The sequence below is a fragment of the Eretmochelys imbricata genome, chromosome 5 (genome assembly GCF_965152235.1).
Source record: "Eretmochelys imbricata isolate rEreImb1 chromosome 5, rEreImb1.hap1, whole genome shotgun sequence".
NCBI classification, from domain to species: Eukaryota; Metazoa; Chordata; order Testudines; family Cheloniidae; genus Eretmochelys; species Eretmochelys imbricata.
This window is the reverse complement of record NC_135576.1, coordinates 120,218,636-120,237,226: the sequence shown is the minus strand read 5'-3', so window position 1 is coordinate 120,237,226 and position 18,591 is coordinate 120,218,636. Positions and strand designations below refer to the sequence as shown.

At 41.9% G+C, this 18,591-nt stretch overlaps 1 protein-coding gene across 1 annotated transcript; it reads left to right on the top strand.

The window, feature by feature from the left end:
* Positions 1-231: 231 nt before the first annotated feature.
* Positions 232-13,748, top strand: DNAJC25 (DnaJ heat shock protein family (Hsp40) member C25). Its single transcript, XM_077818050.1, has 4 exons — positions 232-558; positions 8,001-8,153; positions 10,916-11,386; positions 13,448-13,748. Exons 1-4 carry the CDS (start codon positions 232-234, stop codon positions 13,568-13,570), a joined length of 1,074 nt encoding a protein of 357 aa, XP_077674176.1. The 3' UTR covers positions 13,571-13,748.
* Positions 13,749-18,591: the final 4,843 nt, after the last annotated feature.

The following is an 18,591-nucleotide window of genomic DNA, read 5'->3' as shown; positions in this document are numbered from 1 at the left end:
TCCCTTTGTTCCGCCCTCCCCGTACCTCAGGCCCCGTCCGCCCTCGTCACCAAACCCCGCCCCTTTACTTCCCTGGCTCCTCCCCTCTGGCGCTGGCGCCGGCCCCGCCCCGCCCCCGCGCCAGCTCCTCCAGCCTGCACCTCCTCCCCATGGCCACGTTCGTTGGCTTGGCCCCGCCCAGGGGCAGTGCGCGTGCGCGGCGCTGGCCCGCGGCGGTTTGCTCGGGCGGACATGGCGGCGGCGGCGGCGCGGGCGCTGTGGGGCGGCGCGCGGGGCCGGCGCTGGCTGCTGTGGTGGCTGCTGGCGGCGGCGGCGCTGGCCCCGCGGCCGGCCCGGGCCCTGATCGAGGGCCTGTACTGCGGGCGGCAGGTGTGCTACGACGTGCTGGGCGTCAGCCGGGCCGCGGGCAAGGCCGAGATCGCCCGCGCCTACCGGCAGCTCGCCCGCCAGTACCATCCGGACCGGCACCGCGGGGAGCCGGCCGGGCCCGGCGGCGAGACCCTGCAGACGGCGCACGAGAAGTTCCTGCTCATCGCCACCGCCTACGAGACCCTCAAGGTGAGAGAGCGGGACCGCTGCCCCGGCCGGAGCCGCTCCGGTAAGAGACACCGCGGGGGGCGAGCGGGAGGGGAGTCCTCGGGCGTGGGGGCTCCCCTGGGGGGGGCCGCCAGCCGAGGGGTCAGGCTGGGGAAAGCTGAGGGAGAAGGAGTAGGTGGTGGGAAGGGGTGGACCTGGGCGGTGGGGTGACACTTGCTGGGGGGCGGGGGAGAAGGGCTGGGGGGTTCCCCAGACTGAGGGAGTAGGGGGCTGGGCTGGGCTGGGGGAGAGGAGGGCAGTAAGAGGGAGGCGGCAGATGGTGGTGCAGGAGGTGGGGTGTGTCCCAGGCCGGAGGGGAGCGCCCCAGGTCAGGGGCCGGGGTGGTGCCAGGGGTCGCAGTGAGGTGTATGGGGATGGTGACCGGGTGGCTCTGGGACTTGGCTCACAGCTGGGGTCCGGCCCCGGTTGGTTGCGGCGGGGATCCTGTTCCCATCAGCAGGCCTGTCTGGTCCTGGGGCAGTGGCCGGGTATCAAAATCCAGCCTCTGCAATTGGCAGTAACTCACATCTTTGTTGGCATCCTCAGCAGAGAGGGGCTGAGTCACTGTCCACTAGCTGTGTCACAGCAGGTCAGGTCTGAGAAACGGGTGGGGCAACATGGTGGAAGCAGACAGAGTAGCTGCCCTGTTTTGTGGCTAGAAGACTAGGGCTCCACTAGAGTAAATTGATGTAAAGGATGGGGCTGGGCTGGGAGGAAACATGAGAAAAGTAAGTGTAGGTAAAGTAAAATAAGAGAGGAATCATTTTGTTAATATTAATCGCACTTTTGAAATAGCTGTTAGTATGGGGACCACATCGCAACTGTGTAAAGTAAAGATCACTTGCATCCTAACCCTTTTCAAAACATGTATCTTACAATTCTGCATTTCATACATAACTAATTTACAGTGATGAAAAAGTGGGACCCATAGCTTTGTGGGGTACAGTTAAACTTGGGTGTAAAATAAGGAGGCAGGTGCATGTTTGGTGCAGATATTACCTCCTAGATGACACGGTATCATAGGAGGCTAGTTTCTAGTTGTAGGGTACATTTAAAGCCTCATGCTCCGCTCCACATCTCTGGGCTGATAAGAGCCTTCGGGATGGGTAGATACAAGATGAGTGCTGCTTCTACCTCCCCACTCTGTAGGGTTCCCCATTTTGCCTTCTGCAGAGTATGAGGAGTTAGGGGGAGGGAGCCAGCTCCATTAATCCAGATATCACTCCTTCCGCCCCCCAAAGAAATCTACAGAAGAAAACTGCATACCTGACTGTCTTTTACCTGTGTCAGAGTAGCAGCCGTGTTAGTCTGCATCCGCAAAAAGAAAAGGAGTACTTGTGGCACTTTAGAGACTAACAAATTTATTTGAGCATAAGCTTTCGTGAGCTACAGCTCACTCACGAAAGCTTATGCTCAAATAAATTTGTTAGTCTCTAAGGTGCCACAAGTACTCCTTTTCTTTTTGCCTGTGTGACAGCTATAGTGGAAGAAATCCCTAGAAGAACAGCTCCTACAGAAGTTATGCTTTTCCTCTTTCCTGGGCAGGATATTCTCACCTAGTGGATGAAAGGGTACATGTGTGAAGAATGCATTGTGGTATTTTTCTCTTAGGGTATGATTTGTGCTGATTTGTCTGGATCTTATTTGCAGCAGCCTATTAATATAATTTCTTGTAATAGGAGATTCATCATAAGTATTTGTACATTCTTTGCTTTCTCAACAAATGATTAATCTGTGCAGCTGGGAGTGAAGACTCTCCATTTTCTCTTTTTCCCCCCCAGCCCATATAAATTCACCACAAAAGATCAAATAAGTAACAATCTATTTGGATGACCCCTAAACACTTTGGATAAATGGGGTTACGCTATAGTGCAAAGTATAACATTTTGTATCTGAAAGCTATAGAAAAAGGTGCATTTTAGACATTCCAATATAGCTGTCATTTTATAATCTTATGGGAGGAACAGCGGAGAGAAAAATTAAACATCCTTGTGTGTGGAGTGGGAGAGAAATGTCAAAGAAACCTGCCACAGTAGCATTTAACTTCAAAAAGGGCAACTACACAAAAATGAGGAGGCTAGTTAAATAGAAATTAAAAGGATCAGTCAGGAGTGAAATACCTGCAAGTTGCATGGAAACTTTTAAAAATACCATAATGGATGTTCAAGCTATATATGTACCACAAATAGGGAAGGAAAAAAAAGGAAGAGGACCAAAAAAATGCCAGCATCGCTAAACAGAGTAAAAGAGGTAGTTAGAGACAAAAGACATGCTTTAAAAATTGGAAGTCAAATCCAACTGAGGAAAATAGAACGGAATATAAACTCTGGCAAGTGAAGTGTAAAAGTAAAATTAGGCAGCCCAAAAAAGAATTTGAAGAGCAGCTAGTGAAAGACAAAACCTGACAGTAACAATTTTTTAAATACATTGGAAGCAGCTAGTCTGCCAAACAATCAGTGGGGCCACTGGATGATCAAGGCGCTAAAGGAGCACTCAGAGAAGACAAGATCATTGGGGAGAAGCTAAATGATTGCTTTGGTCTTCACTGCAGAGGATGTGAGGGAGATTCCCACGTCTGAGACATTCTGTTTAGGTAACACATCTGAGGAACTGTCCCAGTTTGAGGTGTCAGTAAGAGGAGGTTTTGTAACAAATGGATAGATTAAACAGTAATAGGTCCCCAAGACCAGATGGAATTCACCCAAGATTTCTGAAGGAGCTGATATGAAAATGCAGAACTACTAACTGTGGTATGTAACCTATCACTTAAATCAGCCTCTGTACCAGATGACTAGCAGATAGCTAATGTGATCCAATTTTTTTTTTTAAAAAGCTCCAGAGGCAATGCTGGGCAAAAGGCGCTAAACCTAACTGCAGTACCAGGCAAATTGGTTGAAACTATAGCAGGGATTGCTAACCTTTGGCACGTGGTCTGTCAGGGTAAGCCTCTGGCAGGCTGGGCGGTTTGTTTACCTGCTGCATCTGCAGGTTCAGCCGATCGCAGCTCCCACTGGCCACAGTTTGCTGCTCCAGGCCAATGGGGGCTGCAGGAAGGGCAGCCGGCACATCCCTTGGCCCGCGCCGCTTCCCGCAGTCCCCATTTGGCCTGGAGCGGCGTACCGCAGCCAGTGGGAGCTGCAATTGGCCAAACCTGCGGACGCAGCAGGTAAACAAACCGTCCCGGTCCGCCAGGGGCTTACCCTGATGGGTCACATGCCAAAGGTTGCGGATCCCTGAACTCTAGCAAAGAATAGAATATCAGACACACAGATGAACACAATATGTTGGGGAAGAGTCAACACTGCTTTTTGTAAAAGGGAAATCCTGCATCACCAATCTATTAGAATTCTTCAAGGGTTCAACAAATGTATGCACGAGAGTAATCCGGTGGATGTAGTATACTTGGACTTTCAGAAAGCCTTTGACAGGGTCCCTCAACAAAGGTTCTTAAGCAAAGTAAGGAGTCATAGGATAAGAGTGAAGGTCCTCTCATGGATCAGTAACTGGTTAAAAGATAGAAAACAAAGGGTTGGAGTAAATGGTCAGTTTTCACAGAAGAGAGAGGTGAACAGTGGGGTTCCTCAAGGATCTGTACTGGGACCAGTGATGTTATTCATATTCATAAACGATCTGGAAAAAGGGTAAACAGTGAGGTGGCAAAATTTGGAGATGATACAAAATTACTCAAGACTGTGAAGAGTTAAAAAGGACCTCACAAAACTGTGTGACAAAGTAGAAGATGAAATTGAATGTTGATAAATGCAAAGTAATGCATATTGGAAAACATAATTCCAACTATATATCAAAATGATGGGGTCTAAATTAGCTGTTACTACTCAAAGTGATCTTGGGGTGATTGTGGCTAGTTCTCTGCTAAATATGCAGCAGCAGTAAAAAAAAAAAAAAAATCTAACAATTAGGAAAAGGGATAGATAAGACAGAAAACATAATGCCACTATATAAATCCATGGTATGGCTACCCCTTGAATACTGCGTGCAGTTTTGGTTGCTCCATCTCAAAAAATATATATTAGAATTGGAAAAAGTACATTATTCGGGGTATGGAACAGCTTCCATATGAGGAGAGATGAAAGAGACTGGGACTGTTCATCTTGGAAAAGAGACAAATTGGGGGCTAGGGGGAGATAAGATAGAGGTCTATAAAATCATGAATGGTGTTGAGAAAGTGAATAAGGAAGTGTTGTTTACCCCTTCACATAATAGAAGACCCACGGGTCACCCAGTGAAATTAATAGGCAACAGATTTAAAACATAAGGAAGTACTAGACACACAACTCACAGTGAACCTGTGGGACTTGTTGCCAGAGGATGTTGTGAAGGCCAAAAGTAGAACTGGGTTAAAAAAAAAATTAGATTAATTCATAGACGATATGGCTATTATCCAAGACAGTCGACCTGTGTTCTGAGTGTCGCTAAACCTCTGGCTGCTAGAAGCAGGGACTGGACGATGAGGAATGGATCGCTTGATAAACTGCCCTGTTCTGTTCTGTTCGTTCTGAAGCATCTGGCGCTGGCCACTGTTGGAAGACAGGATACCGAGGTAGCTGGAGCATTGGTCTGACCCAGTATGGCCATTCTTATGGAAAAATGACCTTTGTTTCCGCTGTATTTTCCAGATTGTCACTTTGCCATATGCTATGTGACCATATAATAATCCTCATAGAGTGCTAGCATTCAGCAGTACAGAGTTAAAATTGTGATATAACCGTAACTCTTTGAACAAGCGTCAGGAAAATCAATGTAGTTTAACTTCATTTCCTTGTTCTGTACACTTACAGAATACTTAATGAAATATTTTTTAAGAAATTGACTATAAAAAATTTCAGTCCAAAGAGGAAGTGTTCCAAAAATGAAACAAACCAGAAGCAGGAGGGTAGAATGGAAGTGCCCTTTTAATTGTAACTGAAACTGTACTTTGTAATTTTTGTTTTTGTTTATTCCTGCCAATATTGACACTGCAGACTACAGAAGGGTATCCAAATAAGCAAGCATCAGATGGATTATTTATTTGTGAAGAGTCCATTGCTGAGAGAAATTCAAGGATCTTTGCTTGCAAAAGCAAATAGGGTTATCTATTAAGCTCAAAAGCAATGTGTTTTCTCTCAAAAATAGTACTACTTGAGGCCTGCATTGCAAACTGTACAGTCTCTTCCACACCTTTTTTTCCCCCTTTGGAAGGCTTCTTCATTCCATTACCAATAAAATGAGGCATATTCAGACTGGTAGCTCTGGTTTTGCAAATAAACTACAGTAGAACCTTTAAGATACGAACACCAGAGTTACGGATTTACCAATCAACCGGACACCCTGTGGAACCAGAAGTCATCAATTCGGCAGCAGCGTAGACCAAAAAAACAGCAAATACTGTACTGCCTCGGGACTGTAGCCCTGAGGCTCAGGGCTTCAGCCTCACAGGGGGTTGGGGCTGCAGTTGTGGGGGAGGGCGCGTCGGGGCCCCTGGCAGAGGGGTGTGTGTATGTGCGTGCTCACATGCACGCTTGGGGCTTCTGACCCTCAGGAGCACCAGGGCTCAGGGCTTTAGACTGTGCGGGGGGCAGGGGCTCAGGTCTTCAGCCCTGCAGGGGGTGCTGGGGCACTGGCCTTTATCAACGAGGGGAGCGGTGGTTTCAGCACTGGCACTCCCCCTGTAGCTTAAGCCCCAAGCACTGGTGCCACCTACCTCCCCCACCCCCTGCTGAAGCCAGGAGCAGAGCTGCTGGGCTGAAGCCCTGAGGGTCAGAAGCCCTCCCTCCCCTGCCTGGAACCCTGATAACCCCCTCCCTGCAGATGCAGCCCCAACCCCCTGTATGCCTGAAGTCTGTAACCTCTTCAGAGTTACGGACAACCTCTATTCCTGAGGTGTCCATAACTGAGGTTCTACTGTACTGTCTTTCAGTTGAAACTTCCAGTAACTCCTGTAATGTACTAATCCCTAGATCTATTGTGGACACATTTGCTATATCAATATTTGAGTTATATATCATTAGCTTTAAAGTTTTTAAGCTACTAACTGGGTGGCAAGGTAAAACGTTGCTTCTGAAGGAAAAAAAAATATGAACAATGTAGAGTAAAATGTGTAAGAGCTCTAAAGGGTATATAAACATCTTGTATTTTATCTGGAAATAGTCTCCATCTCCAATTGTAGCAAACTATATTCACTGGAGTCAATTAAATTAATCTCCTGTGCCCAACTTCCAGAAGCTTAGATCGTTGCATTTGGTATGTTCATACAGGTATCCTCTCAATTTAAAAATCACAGTTCTGAATTTTTTTTAATACTAACGTTACAAGTAGTGTCTGAGATTCTTATAACTGGAAGAAAGATGAGAGAAAAAATCTACTTTTACAGTTTGTTTACTTTGTGCTTTTGGAAACACTGCAGAATCAGCACTGCTTCCCCCTGTTTGGCTTTATTACCCAGCAGTAGGGAAGAGGAAGATAGTTTTTAAAAAAGGGTAAAATGTAATCATTCATAAATTAGCAGCGGGAATTGGGGAGGACAAGCATAGTATGTGAAATGACCCAACAACTTTTAAAAGTAACATTCCAGACTTTTCAAGTTAAGCATATTCGTTTAAAACAGTGAGCAAAGTAATGAATGCAGGATCAGAATGGCTGAAGGGATTTGTGAGGAAAGATTATAATGGCCAAAGAGGTGTAGCTGGGCTTAGCCTCAGCTAAGGGATAAGGAGTGTAATCTACAGATATTTTACTGGAGAAAGAAGAGAATTATGCGGGATGGCACAAAGGGTATAACTAAGACTAAACGTAATTCAGAGATGAGATGCTTAAGCTAAAAGTGAGATCTGTTGGGCCATGGAAATCTCCCAAAGGAAATGGTAGCAGCCCAGTCACTTGGTGCATTTAATATTAGACTGCCCCCAAAAAACTGGAAAACATACTCTGTATTTTAAGAGTGTGTATTTCAAAACAAAACAAAAAACCTCACCTTGCATTTACTATGACATGGATTAGAACCAATGAATACCATCTGTCTGATACTGTGTGCTTAGTATGTGACTGTCAAATGCTTAACTGTTTCAAAATGAAATTTCTTCAGACAAGGCCAAGTGTGCATTATTCAGTCAGGGCTACATATATGTTTTAGAATAAATCCGTTTAGATTACCAGAGTACAGGAAAAGATCTGAAGAATTTTCATAATGCCTGGAAAACAGAAGCTTACTACCGAATATTAAAAATTGAAGTTCTGTATCTTCCATATAGAAATTGGGCTAACACAGATTTGACAACAGTTTTGTGGTTAATGATGTAACACTAAAGTAATTTTGGTAAATAAAAATCACTTCACTACCAAGCCATCTTATGAAATGTTCTGTGACACTGATTAAAAGCTTAAGGATACGAACCTACAAAATTTTATTTTAACTGTTTTCTTGCCAGGATGAAGAAACACGTAAAGATTATGACTATATGTTGGATCATCCTGAAGAGTATTACAGCCATTATTATCACTATTACAGCAGGAGATTGGCACCTAAAGTGGACGTCAGAATAGTGATTCTAGTCACTGTATGTGCTATCTCCGTGTTTCAGGTAAAATATTTATGCTTATTATGACTATTCTTATATTGAATTTCTAAACTGGAGAATAGTAAAATCTGAAATCTAGATTTCTTTACCATTAGTCAGTTACTGAGTTTTTTTCTTTAATTGTACAATTAGAAGGCTCCACTGTTTCTATTTAAGTGTTGTCTACTGTCGCTGGTGTACTAGACAGGTATTCACCCAGTCATATAAATCTATATCCTGGACCATGGCCGGGCAGTTAGTGGTACTAACTTGTTCGTTCGGGGATTTTTTGGTACTATATATTTAAAGGATAAGAATCTTGTACTGCTAGAGAAATAATCTAGTTCCGTGGTTCAGAAAATTAAAGGCTGAACAGTCCATCTCCACATTAGGAGCTAGATTATTTGTCAGTGTTAGACTGAGTCAATTTCTCATTTTTATATTGGTGTTTTAAGAAGCTAATTTTGAAATTCTTCTTGAAAGAATGTTCATAATGACTGATGTATTAAAACAATCATCGTGCTCCTGATTTCATATTAGCCATTCAAATAAGAATTAGCATTGATCAATGAAGTCTTGCTCTTAAAATGCATGTATTTTGCTGTGTGGAAATTTGTAAATATTGTGTTTTGGGTAAGGTAATAACTTTGTATACATCTTTGAACAATTGTTTAAATAGAATAAATTTCTTAACTCTTTTCTTTAACACTTAACAAGTAACTCCAATATATGTAATGTTCAAGACTTTTATAAAAGATAAAATGTCCAATAGTTAATATTCTGTAGCTGAAGAAATTATTGAACCTTGCTATCTAATGGTCCAGATATGTGTCGAAGCATTTTCCCCCAAATAACCCAACTAGGGGCTTTTGATTCCTTAATGCTTATGGCACCATCTACAGATCAGTAGCTGTCCTAGAGTTCTTGCCCTCCAAGCTGTGTGCACTTGAACTGGTAGATCCCTAAAGGCTTATGCATATTCTACTTCTCCTCAAGTCCACTTGGTTCTGATGGCAAAGTTGCACCTGTCTCTCCTTCTTTTCCTTGGGTATAAATGGGGAGATTAGTTTTTGCCTGAAATTTTCTAAACTGGAAATAGTAAAATCTGAAGTCTAAATCCATTTGGCTTTCTTTGGCTCTCTACTGCCTCTGCTATAGCTATTGCCTTAATGCAAGAGTTGATCTTTCCATAAGTTGCACTTCACATCTTTCACTAAGGAAGTGTTGCCCCAGTAAGACTTTGGTAACTATTTGGGTGAATTAGGCAAAGAAAAGGTTGTTTTTTCTCATCTTGCTATCCTTGTTTTGTCTGTTGTCCCCTCCTAACTCCAGAATGAAGCAAGAGATGGAGGAGGATTGAGTCTCATAAAGCAAATCCTGTCAAGCTAATAAGATTGCCCTACATAAACTGTTTAATTAACCATTTAAAAGGGTTAGTGCCACTTATGATGTACTGTACTACTGCTTTAGTTGCAAATCCAAGATAATTAAAAATCTTTAAGAACATTTTTGTCTAGTACAAAACACTGCAAAAGTTTAACGTGACATTTTAAGCTAAGATATATTGTGTGCCAATCTAAACAGTAACTTATAGACCTGTAATACCAGAATGTGGACTAGCTACTGTGGGGAAATCTCCTGATACTGAACTGGAGAATTAGAATTAAGGTCCCAAATTATTTAATGAATTGAAGTTTGAAAACCATAATTCCATTTGTATCAAACTTCTGCTGATAGTGATGTTCGTATGTGGGAGAAATGATCTCACCATAATGGAGTTCTGTTGTACTGGACAAGTATAGAATTTCTGTCAAGCAGCAAACTCAAAATATATTCCCTATTGTGCCATCATTGCTTGTGGGAGTATTTAATGGGTAAAGAAATTCTGCACATTAATCAAACAAATGTATAAGCAGCTGAACCCCACAGTGCTTAAGTAAGGAAGAGAAGCATTTTCTTAACTATTGTCATTCTGTAGCAAGACATGATGCTTCTGGTAAATTAGTTTCTCGAATATGTCCTACAAGCTTTCCCCCATTGCTCTGTAATTTCTTTGTATCTCTGTAAGAATAAACATAACAGTTGCTAGTATACTGGGTTTCATTAGTAATGTGGGGTTAAAAACCTGTCACTGAGACAGAGAAAATCAGCAGGGAAGGTTGCTAATGTAATCCACGGGATAATCCTTCAGTATGAAAATAACTTCCATCTGATATAATAAATGATTATGAAAATTAATCCTGCACTATCTTAGAACTGTCGTAAACTCACTCTACCTGTCTCATTAAAAAGAATGAAATGAAACGTTATCAGATTCTTCTTTTCCTTGTACATTCTAGATTGTGAAATATGTTTTCTTTAGCGGAATGAGCACAGGGTTGGAGCCCAAGAAGTACAGAGTTCTAATCCTGGGTTTAACAATGCTAACACATTGTGGCATTTGTTCCCCATCCAGTAGCTGGCCCACAAAAAGGTTTGTGTCTGCAACTGGTGTTAAGCCAAGGGGACCTGGTCCTTCAGTTTAGGCAGGAAAATCACACTTCAGTCTTTTCAATCCCCACAGATGACCGTTTCAGGGCAGGGATGTTTTTACATGGGTGTTGCTACTGACTTGCTCTAAGACCTTGGGCAAGTCAGTTCACCCCTCTGCATCTATAAACTGGGGATACTACCTCTTTTACTAAATATGATTATTATGTAACAGAGGTAGTGGATTTTCTTATGTTCTGTGTTCTTTGTTAAAGCTACTGCTGGAACTAACAAGCTATTACTATTTTATATTTTAGTTCTTCAGCTGGTGGAGTAGCTACAATGAGGCCATCAACTACCTAGCTACAGTGCCAAAATATCGTATACAAGCATCTGAGATTGCCAGGCAACAAGGCCTACTGAACAGAGCTAAAGAAAAAGGCAAAAACAGACGGTCTAAGGAAGAAATCCGTGAGGAAGAGGAAGAAATAATCAAAGACATTATCAAAAATAAAATAGATATAAAAGGCGGCTATCAGAAGCCTAAAATATACGATATCCTTCTATTTCAAATCCTCTTAGCTCCTTTTTACTTGTGCAAGTATATAGCTTGGTATTGTTGGTGGATTTACTGTTTTAATATTAAAGGGCAAGAATATGGTGAGGAAGAGAAGCTGTATATCATACGCAGATACATGAAAATGTCACAGTCTCAGTTTGACAGTCTGGAAGATAATCAGAAAGAGACTTTTCTGGAACGGCAGCTATGGATAAGAGAGAACTATGAGGTGAGTAGTTGTGGCATGTTGTGAAAATTAACGTTAAATGCCCAATTTACCCAGCCTAAAAATCTGGTGTTCTCCCATGGTATCTACTGTGGTTGTGCTGCATGTAAGGCTATGATTCATTTCTAGATATCACTCATTAAGATAGAGATTTTTGGCAATGAGATTCAGGTTTTCTGACCAAAGACAGTCTTTGCTCATCTGTTAATGTGCTAGAATAGCACAGCAGAGTGGTGAGATTGGATCTTTCAAACAGTGCACCTGGGAATGCTCCCATAAACCCTCCAAAGCAGTGGTTCGTAAACTTTTGTACTGATGACTCCTTTCACAAGGCAAGCAACCCCCACTTATAAATTTAAAAACACTTTTTTAACACTACCATTATAAATGCTGGAGGCAAATCGGGGATTGGGGTGGAGGCTGACAGTTTGCAACTCCCCATGTAATAACCTCGCGACCCCCTGAGGGGTCCCAATCCCCAGTTTGAGAACCCCTGCTCCAAAGTAACTGTTTGTTTGTTTTGAATTGGTAGAGTGATAAAAAAAAAACAGCTAGTTCCTGACTCTGCCCTCTTTACCCTTCAGTAGTTCCTCTGACTTTTGGTAATCCAGGGTCTGACATACTTCTTGCGGGGCAGTGGCTGTTTTATTCCAGTATGGTGCTCCATTGCTCCAGATCAGAGACTCGACAGAATACACAAGTTCTGTGCTCTGGTCCTGGGGATGTTCCAGAGCCTATTACTTTGATTTAAGTACTGACTCTCCTTGTTGTTGTACAAGACGCAAGTGAAGGATTATCCTTGTCCCAAGGAATTTGTAAGTGAGAACACATTAGGAGCCCTTATAGTTCTTTAGCACAGTAAATCTGTATTTAAAAGTTTTCTGCCTTACTGTGTTGCAGTGATGATCTTATGACTATTGAGAGCAGTACTTCGTATTTTGTAATACTGTGTGCCACATAGTGTCTACAGTTAGCCAGTCTAGGGTGCAGAGTTCTTCAAATCTCTTGTGCAGAAAAACTTCAGTTACCATTGAGACACCCTGCAATTATCCACTGTTGGAGATCAGCCCTATTGACTGTATTACTAGAAAGAGGCTAGGAACTGAAAGAATCACAGTAACAGTGGTGCCAAATTTCAAACCTAGATAAGGCTTGAAAAAGTTTGTGAAGTCTTGATAATGGGGAAATTAACTGTACAGGTGACTTCCACATGGCATGGTGGCTTTCTCATAAAGTAATGGAGGGGAAATTTGTAGTCTAGACCCAACATTTACTGGTCCTTTGAAACTTGTCTGTTTTAGTACTGTTGTATCCTCTGAGGATATTATATTTTAAAGATTAGAGTGTTGAACTAGTGCTTCCCACCCACCCAGAAATAGCTATTAGCATTTGCTTAGAATTTCCTGGCAATTAAAATATCCAGTTATAATTCTAATCCTAATGCATCAAATGTGGTGATAAAAGCATTTACTTCCACAGCTAGACAGATAAAAAATAAAAAAATCATCAGGTTTAACCACATTCCAAAATTTGTCTAATTAGTCTTGACTACAGAAGGACACAAGTATGAAAACAACTGGAGGAAACAGTTAAGCCGGTGAATCTAGCTTCTACATTTAATATTTCCTGTATAGTAAAGGGTTTGCTTAGTGTCCTGAGTATTGCCTATCTTTGTTGCTGTGAATAGTACTGTCTCCTGCACAAGCAGGCATCTTTTAGCTGAAGTTCCTGTGTGTTTTACAATGCATTCTTGTAATTGCTTAATAAATTCGAGATAAAGCCGAAGTCTGCTCTTACACCACCATTGACCCTAAATCCAAAGTAACTCAACTGAAGTTAATGGAGCTATGGGCCAAATTCTGCATCCCACCAGCAATCTGAGACTGACCTGACTCTTGTGTAGAAACCTGGAGTGTGTGGTTTTAAAAAAAAAAAAAAAAAAAAGTCAGCAGTTTGATTCATTGTAATAGCTGAAATAGCTCTTGCCTCTAGTATGAGGCTCTCCTTGAGGGCTGACCTTTTCTTGGGCTTTATTTAAAGTCACTTTTTCTTCCTCCTATCCAGGTCTACAAGCAAGAACAAGAGGAAGAGCTAAAGAAGAAAATGGCTATGGACCCCCGATGGAAGAGATATAGGCGGTGGATGAGGAATGAAGGACCTGGAAGATTAACATTTATTGATGACTGAAGGCTGCTGAACAATGTACAGTACTGATAAACCTGACTTGCAAAAAATTTTCGTAACTAAATTTTCAGAGTTTTATCTGCTGTGCCTCGGCAGTCATCTAAAACTCAGGAATAATTTCATCAGGCAGGAAATTAGTACAAGTTTACCATTTTTTATAAATAAAAGTGAATCTGTTAAACAGAGACTTAGTTCATTGTTTATGTTCTACTTGCTTGTGAAGCTGGAGTTCACTGAAGTGTTTCACATGAAATCTGTAAGAACAAATACCAACCCAACTATACCTTACACCCTTCCAAAAATTTCTTGATGAAGGCTAACTGTATTCTTGTTTTGTCCCCCCTTTAAAACCATAAGGTTTGTACATTTGGTCATTAGGGGTGTGTAAACACTCCTGTAAAATTCTATAGGCAGGGCAATTTTATGGCTCTTTATCTATCTATTTTTCCTCTCTATCCTCACCCAAAAGCTTCCAAAATCTGAGTGATCTTGCCAAATAGTATATTTGATGCAGACTAAGCATAATGGACTTATACAGGGGTGGCCAACCTGTGGTGTCAGAGCCACATGCGGCTCTTCAGAAGTTAATATGCGGCTCCTTGTATAGGCACCGATTCCACGGCTGGAGCTACAGGTGCCAACTTTCCAGTGTGCTGGGGGATGCTCACTGCTCAACCCCGGCTCTGCCACAGGCCCTCACCCCACTCCACCCCTTCCCGTCCCCTGCCCTGAGCCTGCCATGCCCTCACTCCTCCTCCCCCCTCCTGAGCCTCCTGCATGCCACAAAACAGCTGATCAGGAGGTGTGGGGAGGGAGGGGGAGGCGCTGATTGGCGGGGCTGCTGGTGGCTGGGAAGCAGTGGGTGTGGGGAGCTGATGTGGGGGACTGCTGTCATATTACTGTGGCTTTTGGCAATGTACATTGGTAAATTCTGGCTCCTTCTCAGGGTCAGGTTGGCCACCCTGAGCTTATATATGCTTTTTTCCATGCCCTGTCCAGTTGGAATCGTAGTCTTTATTCATTCTGGTGCATGATTGTTCAGCAATGTGACACAAACAGGCCTTAATTTTTGTCTTTGTTCTGCAGAATGGTACATTAAGCAGATTTTGCTAGAATCTTAAGTTTGGGTTTTAATCTTTGTACACTGAACTATAGATACTTGTTTGGAAGAAGTGTACCAGTATTCTAATAAATGTGACACATTTCTTGCACCGTAGTATTGGTATAAGGGAAACTAATCCTTTTGTTTAAAAGGGGCAATTTGATGCCTTATGTAAATAAAAAAATAGTTTATTATATTACAACCCAATCCGTTTCAAATTCTAAAGCCAAATTAAAATTTATAAATAAAATATTCTCTTTAGCTCTTGTCTGACTCTTTTGAACGTAGCTACTTCACAAGTCATCTATGAAGGGAAAAAATGGGGTATGTTTCCCTCTTACTTCTCACTTATGAAGAAGGCATGGGAGAATTTTTCATCTCTTATCTGCTTGGGAAGGTTCTGTGGCCATATCTCCATTAAGGAACCTTACTTGTGGAAAGACCTAGTGTAGTCAAGGCTCAGGTTGCTTCCACCATTTAATACAGTGCACAAAACAGCTGATGTTAGTCACGTGTATGCTATGGCTCCCACTTACACCAGTGTCTGTTCAGCTGAACAGCTGCTGGCATCTGTTGGGGACTCCTTTAAAATTTTCTCATGCAGTTGAGGCTTTGGATGGCTGGAGAGCTAGTGAAAGCTGAACAATTGGGGGGTGGGGAGTCAAACTGGTAAATTCTGCTAATAGCTATTTAATTCCAATAGCTGTCCAGTATTTTGGAGAATTGAACTTTGTTCCAGCTTTAGCATCATCCAAACTTCAGTTATGATGCAACTCTGGCTAAGACGTAGCAAGTCTTGCCAGAGAACCAGGGAAGATCACGCTTGATATTTCAAAGGTTAAAAAACGGTGTGGAGTAAAGGGGAACAACTTGATTTTTTTTGCCTTTATACATCATAAAACAATAAAATGGTTATTTAAAATCCATTGAAGACCACTTTTAAAAGTCCCTCCTGTGAAGTGAAACTTCTTAATGAGTGTAAATTCGGACTCTTATGCTACCCCATTAACGATTTAATTTGCATATGTTAACTTCAAAAGAATTGCTTTGCCACTGGACAGTGCTGCTATAAACCTGACCCTCACTTTCTCAGGAACCTTTTAACATAAAATCTTGGGGGCCCCAGAGTGAGCTGTTCTGTGCTCCTATGAGGAAACGCTGGAGACATCATTTTTAGAGATCCTAGCAGGGACCGGGATGACTGCCAAATAAAGGTGTTCAAATATGGGGATGGGAGGAGCAGCTCCAGGAGTCCAGAACTCCAGGGAGCAGGGCAGGGAGGCGGGATACAAGACAAGAGTTTGCAGGAGACAGCGCAGACTCTCTCCCTGCGAAAAAAGCTATAGCTGCTGTGAGGGAGATGGAACAGAGGCAGGAAAAGTGAAGCTTCTGCCTTCCTTGCTCAGGAAGCAGTGGGAGTGGCAGGGTGGATTTGATTTAAATCAAATTGATTTAAATCACTAGTCAGGAAGACTCGATTTAATCACGGATTTCTACATAAAAGTGCATTCTTGTCAGTTGTTATAACCTTAATACATGTTCTTCATAACTCAGAAATAGATGTAGGTTTCATTTTTAGAAGGTACACACTATATATATTTTTAAGTGATTTATTTTGAAAATTTTTCAGATTAGTTTTATAGCTATATCAGAAAATGAATGATTGGTTATTTCATTTACCAAAGGTAATTGAAACAGATGTTTATGACGTCATTGGGAGATTAACTATCTCCGATTCAATAGGTTAATCATTAATATTTGGAGGGTTTTCTTGCCATGTTGTATTAGGAGGAGACCATCACCAGACAGACATTGAAATTGTTTTATTTAACTAAAACAACAACGTTATGTATTCTGGATTTTTTTCTTCAACTGCAAACATTTTATTTTAACAAAACAAGCATATGAATTTTTGAATTTAGTTAAACATTCAAGTTTTTTAAAGTCAGGTTTGGTTTTGTTAAAATTGTTAACTAAAATAGTTAAATGAAATATGTTAAAAAAAATTAAATCAACTATGTCAGCCAGGTCAACATGAGAAACTTAAAATATTGGCTTCTGTAGCTAACTCAGTCGTCTTCACCTTCATTTTCCTGCTTGTTCATAATCTGGAAAAGAAAAACCAGCTTTCCTGCTTTTTCAGGTCCCAAACAATTTCTCAGTTTGGTATGAATTAGTCCAAAGGATGAAAATATTCTTTCTACACCAACAGAAGAAGCTACTGCTGTTAAAAGTGAGATTATTACTTCAACTGAATCTAGGTGCTTAAGTGACTTCCACCAGTTCACTGGTGTGATTTTCTTTAAAACATCATCGGCAAATATGTATTTATTGAATGGTTCTTATTCCCAACTGGGTCTCTTTTACGGCCTGCTGCCTTTATAGGTTTTCCCTTCTAGTGAGAGAATGGTATGGTAGAATTCAAATCAATGAAGGCTACACTCAGAAAGACCTCAAGACTTCTGGAATATGCTGCTCAAACAGTTTCATTTTTGTTTCTACTGCCTGTCCTTCTCCCATCTCTAGACTTCTCCTTGTCCAGATTTATTCTGCCCCCAACAATCTTCTATGTTTGAACTTTCTGAAACTTTGAACTTTTAGAGGGAAATAAGGGATGACTCCGTGTACCCAAATTTGCAGAGGGACAATAGTGTTGAGGTCTGTTATTTCTCACCTCTATATATTTAAAAACAAACATTTTTGCTGTTAACAAGCATGTTATCTCTGGAGAACTGCAAAACTAAGCATCTCTGGTGGTATCTTCTAGACTGAGCACTGAGTTCCACTGGGTAGATAGAAAGATTAACCTAAATCTATACAGAAGCCCCTGGAACCCCATAACATTGGGTCCCGAATCCATGAACTATTGGAACTCATTTACAAACTTTTTCTTAAACATTACATGACTATATTCTCTAATACTATAGAATTAGAATTTATAATCCCTATTCCATGATGCAATATCTTTGAGCTATTATGTATCTTAAAACTATCTTTAGATAGGTTTTTTTCCCTCAAAAAGCATTTTATCAAAACAATCTGATTTTTTTGATTTTTTTAAAAAAAACATTGATTTTTATCCACCCTGGTGAGTGAGGAAGAGATGGAAGGAAGAAGCAGCAAATCCTAAAGAGCAGTGGTGCCTCATCTGATGAATGGGTGAGACTGGAGACAAACAGCAGGGGGAGCTACAGGTGCTTTTACAGTTAGGGTATATCTAGGCTGCAGTTAGACACCTGTGGCTGGCCTGTGCCAGCTGATTCAGGCTTGAGGGGCTCGGGCTAAGTGCCTGTTTAATTGCAGTGTAAATGCTTTGAGACCCTCCCACCTTGAGGGTCCCCGAGACCAGACTGCACTATGAGCCTGAACATCTGTACTGCAATTGAACAGCCCCTTAGCCCAAGCCTTGTGAACTTGAGTCAACTGGCATAGGCCACCCATTGGTTTTTATTTGCAGTGTAGACACTCCCTCGGTGGAAACAAGTTAGCTGTGCTCAGATCCCCCCCTACTGGCTGAACCTAGAGTTTCCATTTTCCTTTCCTGTGAAGGGAGTGGGCTTCAGCGAGGATCTACAGGGCCCTGCTGCCCTTGACCATGTCTTGGGAATAAAAGCCAGAAACAGCCCACTGGGAATTTGCAGTGTTCTGCTGTGTATAGTAGTAGCATCCCCAGTAGCTAAGGTTGCCTGAGCATTTCCAACCTAACATCCTATTTTAAGTTCACAAAATGCCACCACCACACATTTAAAAAAAAAATTCTTGGGGTGAAGGAGAGGGTGGGATGATTTGATGAGAGACTGATAGCAGGTGAGGGGGGGTCTGGGCATAAAAGGAAAATACCAACTTCTGTTGAAGTCAATGTAAACTGGATCTGGCCTTGGAATTCAAGTAAAAACATATTTTTACATTACAGAAAGAGATC